The 14,158-nt window shown below is 38.6% G+C and overlaps 1 protein-coding gene across 5 annotated transcripts in view; it reads left to right on the forward strand.

Annotated features, from left to right (window-relative positions):
• Positions 1-14,158, forward strand: part of ADK (adenosine kinase) — a 543,710-nt gene that overhangs the window by 464,330 nt on the left and 65,222 nt on the right. Inside the window, exon 10 of one of the 5 annotated variants that reach the window (XM_027530304.1) lies at positions 7,709-7,859. The exons of the other annotated variants lie outside the window; for them this stretch is intronic. Within the exon in view, the coding sequence (XP_027386105.1) occupies positions 7,709-7,737 (29 nt within the window). The 3' untranslated portion in view covers positions 7,738-7,859. Of the gene's footprint in view, positions 1-7,708; positions 7,860-14,158 lie in introns of those variants that run through there. 5 annotated transcript variants of the gene reach the window in all.

Here is a 14,158-nt window from a genome sequence, read left to right on the forward strand (position 1 = left end):
TTCATTTTCTCTTAATGCTTTTTGGGATTTCTCTTTGACCTTAACTTAGGTTTGTTTGTTTTTTGACTTTTTATCTTGTATTGAGTATAGGTAATTAGCAATACTCTGATAGTTTCAGGTGTACAGCAAAGGGACTCAGTGATACATATTACATGTATCCATTCTCCTCCAGGAGAAGGCAATGGCACCCCACTCCAGTACTATTGCCTGGAAAATCCCATGGATGGAGGAGCCTGGTAGGCTGCAGTCCATGGGGTCTCGAAGAGTCAGATGTGACTGAGCGACTTCACTTTCACTTTTCACTTTCCTGCATTGGAAAAGGAAATGGCAACCCACTCCAGTGTTCTTGCCTGGAGAATCCCAGGGATGGGGGAGCCTGGTGGCTGCCGTCTATGGGATCACACAGAGTTGGACACGACTGAAGTGACTTAGCAGCAGCAGCAGCATTCTCCTCCAAACTATACTCCCACCCAGGTAGCCACACAGCACTGAGCTGAGTTTTCTGTGCTATACAGTAGGACCTTGTTGGTTATCCATTTAAAATCTAGCATTGTTTACACGTCAGTTCTAAACTCCCTGACTATCTCTGACTTTGATCCTTCCCCCTTGGCAAGCATAAGTTTGTTCTCTATAGTGAAAGTGAAAGTGAAGTCGCTCAGTCGTGTCTGACTCTTTGCGACCCCATGGACTGTAGCCTATCAGGCTCCTCCGTCCATGGGATTTTCCAGGCAAGAGTGCTGGAGTGGATTGCCATTGCCTTCTCCAGGGGATCTTCCCAACCCAGGAATCGAACCCAGGTCTCCCGCATTGCAGGCAAACGCTTTACCATCTGAACCACCAGTTCTTTGACTTTAATTTTGTATTTGGTTTTGTATTTATCCTGTTGGGATTTTTAGTGCTTCTTTCATCTTTGACTCTGGATCATCTTCTTAATGTTGCTTAACAGTTTGGGGAAATTCTCAGTAATTATCTCTTAGATACTGCATTCTTGTCTTTCCAATTAGAGACCAATCACATATCTTGGGCCTTTTTCATTGTGTCCCATATGTCTTTTTTACCTTTTTTGTATCTTTTATCCTTTTTCTTCCCTCAGGCTTCAGCTTGTGTGTTTTGCAGTGACCTAGCATTTAGTTCATGAATCCTATCTCTTTTGCTTTCTCCTATCTGCATTTCAACGTATCTGTTGATTTCCTTATTTCAGTAATCACATTCTTCTTTTTCTAAATTATTTGTTTCTTTTTTATTTATCTTAGTTTTATAATGTTATCCTCTACCTTGTCATTAATTTTTCAAACATGTTAATTATAGTAAAAGTAAACTGCATGTCCAAAAGCTTTATCTCCGTTATCTGTAGATCTGTTTCTTTTATCCTTAATAAATTATAGCATTTCTGTTGGTGATACTGTCTTTTTGTAGAAGGCAGCTAGAGTAAAGCTAGATCAGAAAGTGAACCAACACAAGGGTTTGTTGCAGTTTTTATAAGGCTCAATCTATTTCTGTCCCCATCCCCCCCACCCCCCACCCCACTCCTGAAATTCTTCAGGTCTCCAAAAATCCTGGGGTATTTGCTAGGATCCCTACTCTCCAGTAGGTTCTCTTTGGCACCATATAACTACCAAAAACATTACTCTGCCTTTTAGAGATCTTCTACTTAATCTGTTGACCTCTTGTCCTGCTGCCTTACAAATTTGGCAGATACCTCAAAGGAGAAAACCCCTGAGTACCAGTCTTACTCCACTGTATTCCCCTTCATGATCATGACACTTCAATTCAGATTGCCTTCACTCCAGGTATGTCTCACCAGGCCTGCAGATGGCCAGAAACTCCATTGGCTCTGTTGCCTCTTGTGCACTTAGTTGCTCAGTTGTGTCTGACTCTGCGACCCTGTGGACTGTAGTCTGCCAGGCTTCTCTGTCCATGGGGACTCTCTAGGCAAGAATACTGGATTAGATAGCCATTTCCATAAACTGTGGAAAGTTCTTCAAGAGATGAGAATACCACACCGCCTGACCTGCCTCCTGAGAAACCTGTATACAGGTCAAGAAGCAACAGTTAGAACTAGACATGGAACAATGGACTGGTTCCAAATTGGGAAAGGAGTACTTCAAGGCTGTATATTGTCACCGTGTTTATTTAACTTATATGCAGAATACATCTTGTGAAATGCTGGGCTGGATGAAGCACAAGCTGGAATCAAGATTGCCAGGAGAAATATCAATAACCTCAGATATGCAGATGACACCACCCTTATGGCAGAAAGTGAAGAGGAACTAAAGAGCATTTTGATGAAAGTAAAAGAGGAGAGTGAAAAAGCTGGCTTAAAGCTCAGCATTCAGGAAACTAAGATCATGGCATCTGGTCCCATCACTTCATAGCAAATAGATGAGGAAACAATGGAAACAGTGACGGACTTTAATTTCTGGGCTCCAAAATCACTGCAGATGGTGACTGCAGCCATGAAATCAAAAGACACTTGCTCCTTGGAAGAAAAGCTATGACAAACCTAGACAGCATATTAAAAAGCAGAGACATTACTTTGCCAATAAAGGTCCGTCTAGTGAAAGCTTTGGTTTTTCTAGTAGTCATGTATGGATGTGAGAGTTGGACCATAAAAAACCTGAGCACTGAAGAACTGATGTTTTTGAACTGTGGTATTGGAGAAGATTCTTGAGAGACCCTTGGACTGCAAGGAGATCCAGTCAGTCAACCCTAAAGGAAATCAGTCATAAATATTCATTGGAAGGACTGATGCTGAAGCTGAAGCCCCATCACTTTCGCCACCTAATGCAAAGGACTGACCCTTGGGAAAAGACCCTGATGCTGGGAAAGGTTGAAGGCGAGAAGAGAAGGGGATGACAGAGGATGATATGGTCATATGGCATCACTGACTCAAAGGACATGAGTTGAAGCAAGCTCCGGGAGTTGGTGATGGACAGGGAAGCCTGTGGAGTCCATAGCAGTCCATAGCAGAGAATCAGACATGTCTCAGCAACTGAACTGAACTCCTTCTTCAGGGGATCTTCCCAACCCACGAATCAAACAGGGGTCTCCTGCATTGCAGGCAGATTCTTTATCAGCTGAGCTAAGGGGAATCCCTTTTAGCATAAGCCAGTTCCCCAGAATCTCAGTCATTCACCAGAACCAAGAATTGCCAGGTCCTGAAGGAGAAAGTCAACTTTTAGCACATCAAGATAGCTCTTTAAGGTTCTCTTTTCTCAGAGGTCCTGTCCCATCAAGTCTTGGCTACTTTGGCAGCTCTCATACCTTCATTTATTTAAAAATTAAAAAAATTTTTTTTCAACTGTTCTAGTTGTTTATGATGTATGAGTTGGTTTGTTACAAGCAATAGCAATAGAACCTAATGTCCTTAAAAAATATCTTTTTATTATAAATTTGAAAAGTATATGGTCCTGGAAAGTTAAGAGGGCTGATCTATTTGTTATGTAAGGTTGTTAGCTGATTTGGTAATACTGCACTCCATAATCCACTTTGAAAACTGCTAGATTAGGTAATTTCCCCATGACACTAAAGTTAGAGGCAAAAACAGCTGGATTAGAACCTAACCTTTTGATTCTTAATCTTGTGTAATCTATTCTGTACTATGGTGCCTCATGTGTTTATTACAGCAGTGGTTCTCAACTTGGAGCAGTTGTTCTCTTTCCTTTTGGTTGTCACAATGGAATAGGTAGAGGAGGGTTAGGGAATTCTACTAGTATCTAATGGATAGAGGCCAGAGATGCCACTGCTGCTGCTGCTGCTGCTAAGTCGCTTCAGTCGTGTCCAACTCTGTGCGACCCCATAGATGGCAGCCCACCAGGCTTCCCCGTCCCTGGGATTCTCCAGGCAAGAACACTGGAGTGGGTTGCCATTTCCTTCTCCAATGCATGAAAGTGAAAAGTGAAAGTGAAGTCGCTCAGTCGTGTCTGACTGTAGCGACCCCATGGACTGCAGCCTACCAGGCTCCTCCGTCCATGGGATTTTCCAGGCAAAAGTACTGGAGTGGGGTGCCATTGCCTTCTCCACTATACATCCTTTAATTCACAGGATAGCAACTTACAACAAAGAATTATCTGACCCAAAATATGGATAGCACCCGGTTTGGAAAAACCCTGGCTCACAGTGTACCTCAGAATGTTTATTTAAATGATCACTGCCTCCTTCCCCATTACACACTTAACTGTAAGATCAATAACAATAAATCTTCATGTAGGAATACACCCAGGGGCCCCTTAATCTAAGAAAGCATCTGTGTATGAACTAGTCCATACTATGTTTTTTAGAGTTTCTCCCAAATACCCTCCAATACTCTTTAGTTAGAACCTCTTAGAGCTAGAAAACATTCTGATGAAAAAGAGTGTGTACATATAAATGCATTTCATGTATGTGAATGGGTATGTTTAGCTACACACTGATAGATAGATAGTGAGCTCAGTCACTCTATCATGTACGACTCTTTACAACCCTGTGGACTGTAGCCTACCAGGCTCCTCTGTCCTTGGAATTTTTCAGACAGTAATACTGGAGTGGGTTGTCATTTCCTGACCCAGGGATTGAACCCATGTCTTTTGTGTCTCCTGCATTGGCAGGCGGATTCTTTACCTTAGAGTCACTTGGGAAGCCCTAGATAGATAGACGTTAGCTTAAATAATTCTTAGAGAATGTATCCGTTGTGTTTTAAGACTATATATAATCAATTTCTATAATTTAAAGCTCTTGAAAGTATACAAATGGATATTTACCTAAGAAGTATATTACCAAATATTTTTCAGAGTAATTATTGATTATACCCAGTAAGTTATTTTTCTGCAGTTCAGTTAGACACCAAAATTCAGTTTTCAGAACATTATAACTTGGCGGCAAAATTTTATTTTGGCTTAAACACCACATGCAAGTTTTTGGCTCAGATAAAGATCTTTGGAAGGGTAGCAGATAAGTATAATTCAGATAATTGAACAGCTAAATTTTCCCTCAGTTAAAAGGAATAAAGTGTTTTTACATTTAATATGAAAAATTTATTTAAATGCAGACTTAACTGTTGCCTTGTTCCTATTATTAGGATCAGACAGTTTATCCCAGTTAAATGTCTTAAGAAGCTCACATCATTTTTGCGTCATTGATTTTTAAAGTAGCCCTACAGCAGCCAGTATTCCTGAGGACTTTTCCCCCTTTGTTTAATCTTGGTCCATAAAGTTTATTTAGCTTTTCCCTGTTTCTATGAAACTATTTTAAGTTCCTATATTTAGAGCTTTTCTTGTCCCAAGAAAGTGGCCTATTTTTTTGTCTCATTATTTTGCACTTAATATCAGCAATCCCCAACCTTTTTGGCACCAGGAACTAGTTTCATGGAAGACAGGTTTTCCATGGCCAGGGGCGGGGGGGCCGGGGGGGGTGGGGGGCGGGGGGGCGGGGGGGCGGGGGGGGCGGGTTTAGGGATGATTGAAGCGCAGTCCTTTTTTTCTTTAATTTTCTACAACCTTAATTATTAATATTCTTTTGACATTAATTTTAATTTCCATATATTAAAATTTAGATGAACCCTTTTTAAAAATTTATTTTTAATTGGAGGACAGTTGCTTTACAATGTTGTGTTAGTTTCAAGCACTATACGTTTATTGTATCCTTTATCTCTATTGTTATCACTTCAGCTCTACCTCAGACCATCAGGCAGTAGATTCCAAAGGTAGGGACTCCTAGTTTATATGATTTACTCATTGTAATGCATTTTGGCTGTACTCTTAATGATTTCCTAGAATTTCACCCATACTCACCTATAACAAAGGGAAAAATGTTTTAAATGCCTTGTGAGGAAGCAGTACATTCACATGGTTCAGAATTCAAAACGTATAATAATTAGGGCTTGTTCAGCTGTCCAGTACTTGTGAGGAAATAGTTTTTCATTATTTGAATAACCATAAAACTTGTCTTCAAAACTTACATACTTTTGGAAATGGAAGGGGGTACTATTAATTGTAATAGGACTATCCTGGGTAAACCAGTCAATGTGGTCATGGAAGTCATTATAGATATTTAAACGAAAGTATTTAGTTAAATGAATTACTACATTGGTTGATGTTTTGGATTTATGTTATTTCTGACATTTCTTCCAACTCACAAATCATGTGCTAAGAATATGCCGGATAATATAGAATTTAAGTCTGAGAATCTAACTCCAAGAAGAACAAGTTGGAGGGGCAAGATACCGATAGATTAAAACAGTAAAGTAGCAGTACAAACGAATTCAAGTCAAGGTTATTTTATTGAATGCCTTCTATATGTCAAAACTTGTAGTTATAGAGATAAAATAAGACAAAATCTCCTTTTCTTGGAATCTAGAAGAGACACAGCCCACTAATACAACATGAGAAGTTGTATACAACTTTTATGAGCAGATTTTTATAGGATAAAGAATGAAGAAATTTATAAGTTTCACAGAGGAAGTGGTGTTTGAATTAGGCTTTGAAGAATACTTACAGTTTTGGCAAGTTGATATTACAAAAGAATTTAAGTTAATGGAGCACTAAGATCAAAAGGCAAAGAGGCCTTAAAGGGTATGATGTATCACAAAGAAAGTTACATATCATGGAGATGGGTTGTGGGTAAGCATGAAATGGTAAGTTGTAATAGGCCTTTGAATGCTGTACTGCACAGGACATGATTAAGTGCTTAAAGTACATACTGAGAAGAAAGAGATTTGGGCTGAGAAACATTTTGTGGTCAGTTTATCATAATTCAGTAAAAGAAAGGAACTATACTTACATCTGTTTATAAAGCTCTGTTTCAGAGGGATCAACAAATACTAAAGATGAAGATCCTTTTTTTTTTTTTTTAATTAAATGCCAAAGAATAAAAGCTGCAATAATCCCTCTAAAACGTATTAGTGATGAACAATCCCATGGAGTTAGACTGAGACAAATTTGATAGGGTTAGAAAAATCGTAGAGAAAAGGAGCTATATATAAACTGTGAGGAACGCACTAGGGAAAACGCCTTAGAAAATTAATAAAGATTGGCTTGGTTTAAAGATGATAAACAAAGACTAATGCAAGAGGCTAATGAATTCAGTCATGAAGAAAGTTTATACTAAAGTGCTCTCAAAAAGAATTGCTGCTGGCCTGGTTTTTATTAAGCATTTTTCCCTTAAATTAGAGGGAAAATATAAGTAACCCATTAATAAAATTTGCAATTTATACTGAATTAGGCGATACTGTCTCTGTTAATAAAATGATGGAAATTCTGATAATAATAATTACTGTAAGTTGGATATAGAAGGTCAAAATAGTGTTTAAAATAAGATAAGCTATATGTTTCCCATTTTTAAACCCACATAGAAGCAGCAGGTAGCATTTGAGAAATGTCTCCATTTCCAGGAGATATTCTTGGTTTAAGGGTTTTAAGAACTGAATGGTAGGACCTCCCTGGTGGTCCAGTAGTTGAGAATCCACCTTGATATATAGAGGACATAGGTTTGATCCTTAGCCTGGGAAGAGTCCACACTGCAGGGCAAGTAAGCCCATGTGCCACAGCTAATGAAGCCTGCGTGCCTAGAGCCCATGTTCTACAACAAGAGAAGCCGCAGCAATGAGGATCCCATTCACCTCAATTACAGAGTAGCCCCCACTCGCCACAACTAGAAAAAAGCCCATGCACAGCAGCAAAGACCCAGCATAGCCATAAATAACCACTTAATTTTTTTTTTTTTTTTTTTTTAGGAAAAGAACTGAATGGTAGAGACACCTAAAATGTAGACCTGTAGGAATATGTCTTCACTGAAGAGTCTACATTTATATGATGTATAATGTATATTCTATGATTCAAAGAAGATTTTTTGTGAAACTTTTCAGATAAATCTTTGTCACTGAATTTTCTGTAGAACATTTCTTTCTGAGACTCACATTTTAATGAAGGAATTATTTTAAAATTCTTACTCCCTCTTGATGGTGTTTAGATACCTAGAGGAGGATGTGTAGGTCTTAAGAAGTTAGGTGAGGAACAGTGGATGGAGGTCTAGGCAAAAAGTGTAGTTCCCTGGGACAATTATATAGTTCCCTTAGCAAGGTTCCTATTTCAATCTAAACTGCTATTTGTACTGAATGTGCTCATGAGCTCTAGAAAGTAAACCATGGCCTTCACTTTCCATATCTTGCAGTAGATTTTACCATAAATTAGAAATTGTAGTGTGATTATTTGAAAGATCAAAAGTGTAATTTGTTAGGATCAAATAAACAGTTTTCCAGTCAACTATTCTGGAATCTGTTGACACATTTAGACTTAAGCCCTCATAGCAAATCCATAGAGATTTAAACTTTTTAGAACCTGGACTCTAGCTACTTTGAAAATTTGACACAGGGAGTAATTTTAAAAGATTTCTTTTGAAATGACCTCAGGTTCATCAATCTCTATTCTTATACTACTCTATAAAGAATCTATATTCAAGTTTGGTTGGATGTTTTGTAAGTACAGAAAACTATTGGGTGGGCGGGGCAGGGGGAGGAAGGAGAGAAAGAGGAGAGGGAGAGAAGGAGGTGTGTGTGTGTGTGTGTGTGTGTGTTTTCAACCTTAATGGAACAGTTGGCTGTAGTAAACTTCTTGATATTCATTGGTATATCAACTTAAGAAGTGGATCATAAAGAAAGTCAATAGGTTTCTTTGACACATGATAGCAAGAACCCAATCCAGCATGCCACTTGTAAGCTTATCTGTAAAGCATGGAGGCATTTGTCACCACTGACAGTACTGACATTTAATCTGGGATCTGTTTGCAACTCAGCTTTCCATGTGTTCCCGTGTATATGGTAGTCTCAATTCAGCTTCAAAGCATAGCTTTGTCTATCAAGTTATTCTGAATTTTATGTAACAGAGGAAAACAGAAATATTAAGTAGATACTGTTTGGATGATTATTTTTCTCCAGATGAGTTATGCCAACCAGAGAGTTCTGGGCATTGACCTCTTGTGCTGTTTTTGTAATTCACAAGCCAAAACTGTTGTAAGTTAAATTATGGGAAGTTGATTAATGATCCAAGAAGGAGGCACAGTAGATCAGTTACATAGGAAACTCAGGAAAGCAAAGTCAATAAGAACTAAAAAATACTTAACCCAGATGAGGCAGATGTTTAAAAAAGATGTCCTGGTTACACAAGTTGATAGCAAATCTGGTGTCAAGTCAGTTTGGGTATAGTCTCCACAGGAGTACAACAGCCTGAGGAATTCTAGTATGAATCCACTAAGATATTATATGAGCTGGGAATGGTAGCAGGAAAATGGAAGAACTGTTTCTCAGGAGTCAATCAGTGTCATTCACAGAGGTTTATTTTTATATAAAAGCTTCTGGTTTAGTTGCTAAGTCATCTCCGACTCTTCGGAGATGGAGACTCCAGTTCAGACCCCATGGACTGAAAGCTCACCAGGCTTCTCTAACCATGGGATTCTCCAGGCAAGAATGCTGGAGTGGATTGCCAGTTCCTTCTCCAATAAAAGCTGCATTGGTCTTCTAAAATGGAAGGTTCCCAGGAGCTGGCACATATTAAAATTCCTAGCAAACACCTTGGAGTGAAAGCCATCTAGATTTAGAAGATAGAGACTAGAGTGTTAGGAAGGCTAATACTCAGGGCTAAAGATAGGGAATCTAGACCGGATCTCAGTTTAGTTCTTAGGATTTACTGATGCAGAAGACAGCTTATTAAGATAGAACAAAAGATTTGTGGTCACAGTTGGGCCACCACAGCTTACATCTGAATGTCTGTTAGTCCATGTTCTACTCTTGACAAGTATTCTACCCTTATTAGAATTAGCTGAAACTTGGTACCCAGCTCTGCAAATGCAACCTAAACTACAAAAAACTAGCAAAGATATAAGTAGAGCAAAATGAAGAAGGACCTCATGCAAGCAAAATCAGGACTTAAAATGTCAGCAGATAGCTGTCTGAACATGTCATGGCAGAAAGCAACTTGGAACCTGTTGAACTATTACAGTGCTAAAGGGAACCACTGCTGTGTGTAACCTACTGTGCTGAGGTAATGTTGGAAACAAAGATAAACGGCCTTTATGGCAGACCTTATTCTTGAGTAAGGCAGGTGAGATATATACTAGAAAACAGAATAAGAAAGGATTATATGAATTTTACCCAGAAATACACTGTAGAAATAATGCAAGCATGAATTCATTTTATACTAGTGATCATGGAAACAATATATTCTAAAGGGAACATGTAAACTAACTTGTGGAATGTAAATAAGATTTTGATGCAAATAAGAACTAGAGATGATCTTAGAGATCATCTGGTACATCTTAGAAATTTGAAAAGTAATTGAGACCCACTCCAGTGTTCTTGCCTGGAGAATCTCAGGGACAGAGGAGCCTGGTGGGTTGCGGTCTATGGGGTCGCACAGAGTCAGACACGACTGAAGTGACTTAGCAGCAGCAGCAGCAGCTGGTGGGAGAAATTTTGTACAACTTTCCTGGAAGATAGCTTGGAAATACATATCAAAAATCTTTAAAAAATGTATACCTTTGACTCAGTATCTTTACTTATAAGAAGTAATTCTGTGGAATAATTTAGCATGTGCACAAAGATTTATACACAAGGATGATTGTAACAGCATTGGTCTTAAGTTTTTAACTTCTCAATTTCTGCAGCAAAATTGTTAAAAATAATAGATATCTTCCATATATTAATTACCCGGCTTTCCTAAACTTTAATATTTCGTGTAATTATAGTAAAACGATCAAAACCAGGAAACTAATACTGATTTAATAGTATTAATAAAGCTACAGGCCTTATTCATATGTTGCCAATTATCAGTAATGTTCTTTTTCTGGCATAGGATACAATCCAGGATCCCACATTGCATTAGTCATTAGTCAATTCCTCTTATTCTCTTACAGTCTGGCATAGTTTTACAGTCTTTCTTTTGTCTTTTGTGACTTTGACACTCTTAAAAAGTACTGCCCAGCTATTTTGTAGAATGTCTCAATTTGAGTTTGACTGTTTCCTCAAGATAAAATTCACATTACGCATTTTTAGGCAAGAATACCACACAGATAATATTTTGCTCTCCTCAGTACATCATATCAGGAGGCATATGATACACGTTTGCCTCATTGGTGGTGACATTAACATTGATTACTTACGTAAGATGGTGCCTCTCACATTTCTCCATTGTAAATTAATGTTTTTCTCTTCTTAATCAACAAAGTATTTTGTGGGATGATACTTTGAGATTGTGTCTTTCATCTCCCCTCCCCCCATTATACTTTTGCCCTCAAATTTTAACATTCATTGATTGATTAGTAATAATGATTACTATAGTATCAGCCAAATAATGATTTTTTAATTTTTATTATTTGTCATATATTTATTAATTGGAATTCTGTCATCAGAAGGAGCTTTCTCTTCTCTCCATTTGTTTATTCATTTACTTATTTATATCAGCATGGGCTTACAGATATTTATTTTATTCTATGGATGCACATTCATTAGTATCATTATTTGTTGCTCAGATAGTTCTAGATTTGGCCAATGGAAGCACCTCCAGGTTGTCTCTTGTGCCCTTTCAACATGCTCCTATCATTTCTTTATTTCCTTATGTTCTCACACAAGATATTCCAAGATCATCTTGTACTTAGCCCTAGCCATGGGATCAGCCATTTCTCTAAGAAGCCTTTGATCTTTTTATTGGCACTGGCCATTCTCATTTCTACTGGATTGTCTCTGTTTTTAGATTTCTGTGGTAAGATTAAAAACTGTGTGAATATATAAACACGCTTCAGCAATATGTGAACCATGAACTTCCTGATGTTCAAGCTGGTTTTAGAAAAGGCAGAGGAACCAGAGATCAAATTGCCAACATCTGCTGGATCATGGAAAAAGCAAGAGAGTTCCAGAAAAACATCTATTTCTGCTTTATTGACTATGCCAAAGCCTTTAACTATGTGGATCACAATAAACTGTGGAAAATTCTGAAAGAGATGGGAATACCAGACCACCTGATCTGCCTCTTGAGAAATTTGTATGCAGGTCAGGAAGCAACAGTTAGAACTGGACATGGAACAACAGACTGGTTCCAAATAGGAAAAGGAGTTCGTCAAGGCTGTATATTGTCACCCTGTTTATTTAACTTATATGCAGAGTACATCATGAGAAACGCTGGACTGGAAGAAACACAAGCTGGAATCAAAACTGCCGGGAGAAATATCAATAACCTCAGCTATGCAGATGACACCACCCTTATGGCAGAAAGTGAAGAGGAACTCAAAAGCCTCTTGATGAAAGTGAAAGTGGAGAGTGAAAAAGTTGGCTTAAAGCTCAACATTCAGAAAACGAAGATCATGGCATCCGGTCTCACCACTTCATGGGAAATAGATGGGGAAACAGTGGAAACAGTGTCAGACTTTATTTTTCTGGGCTCCAAAATCACTACAGATGGTGACTGCAGCCATGAAATTAAAAGACGCTTACTCCTTGCAAGGAAAGTTATGACCAACCTAGATAGCATGTTCAAAAGCAGAGACATTACTTTGCCAACAAAGGTCCGTCTAGTCAAGGCTATGGTTTTTCCAGTAGTCATGTATGGATGTGAGAGTTGGACTGTGAAGAAGGCTGAGCGCCGAAGAATTGATGCTTTTGAACTGTGGTGTTGGAGAAGATTCTTGAGAGTCCCTTGGACTGCAAGGAGATCCAACCAGTCCATTCTGAAGGAGATCAGCCCTGGGATTTCTTTGGAAGGAATGATGCGAAAGCTGAAACTCCAGTACTTTGGCCACCTCATGCGAAGAGTTGACTCACTGGAAAAGACTCTGATGCTGGGAGGGATTGGGGTCAGAAGGAGAAGGGGACGACAGAGGATGAGATGGCTGGATGGCATCACTGACTCGATGGCCGTGAGTCTGAGTGAACTCCGGGAGTTGGTGATGGACAGGGAGGCCTGGTGTGCTGTGATTCATGGGGTCGCAAAGAGTTGGACACGACTGAGCGACTGATCTGATCTGATCTGATCTGATCTACTTCTATATCTGTGTATATGTATTTTTAAAATATGGGTTCATATTGGTATTGTCTACTTCAGTCCAACACTGGAGACTTCCCTGCACATCCTGGTTCATGTTAACTTTTTTTTTTTTGATATATTGAAAGTTACCATGACTACATACTCAGTGAAGTATCTCTCCCCACTCATCCTTTTTTCCACATTCCAGTTTTCACTCTCTTTCATACTTTTTGTACCCACCAGTAGGCAGCAGAGCTCTTTAGTTTCTGACTATTCTTCCTGTATTTCATCTTTTTTTCCTAATAGTTTATTGAGATAGAATTCACATACCATACCATTTACTCATTTAAAATGTGTAATTTTGTCTTGGGGATATATTCATAAAGTTGTGCAATCATCACTACAGTCAACTTTTAATATTATTTACAATCAGTTTTCTTCACCCCAAAACATACCATTTTTCCTAAGTTCCTCTCTCTTTCAGCCCTAGGCAACCACTAACCTGTCTCTCTATCTATGCCTTTTGTCTTATGAGTTTTTTAATTTATTAATACATCCATATGGCAGAAATTGATTTAGTAATGAAGGTGTTTTTATTAACATGGAAAGATATACACAATATATTTTTCTGTAAATTTTTAAATTTATATTCTCAATATATAATACTTTCAAACAATACATTCCCTTTTATATCAGTCCTTTTTCATTTAGTATGGTATTTTAGAGGTTTATCCATGTAATATCATCTATCAGTATTCCTTTTTCAGTCCAGTCACTCAGTCATGTCCAGCTCTTTGTGACCTCATGGAATGCAGCACACCAGTCATCCGTGTCCGTCACCAACTCCCGGAGCTTCCTCAAACTCATGTCTATCAAGTCAGTGATCCCATCCGACCATCTCATCCTCTGTCGTCCCCTTCTCCTCTTGCCTTCAATCTTTCCCAGCATCGGGGTCTTTTCCAGTGAGTCAGTTCTTCACATCAGGTGGCCAAAGTATTGGAGCTTTAGCTTCAGCATCAGTCCTTCCAATTAATGTTAAGGACTGATTTCCTTTAGGATTGACTGATTGGATCTCCTTGCACTCAAGGGGACTCTCAAGACTCTTCTCTGATACCAAAGTTCAAAAGCATCAATTTTTTGGCGCTCGGCTTTCTTTATGGTCCAACTCTCACATC

Source organism: Bos indicus x Bos taurus, chromosome 28 (assembly GCF_003369695.1).
Source record: "Bos indicus x Bos taurus breed Angus x Brahman F1 hybrid chromosome 28, Bos_hybrid_MaternalHap_v2.0, whole genome shotgun sequence".
Taxonomy (NCBI): Eukaryota; Metazoa; Chordata; class Mammalia; order Artiodactyla; family Bovidae; genus Bos; species Bos indicus x Bos taurus.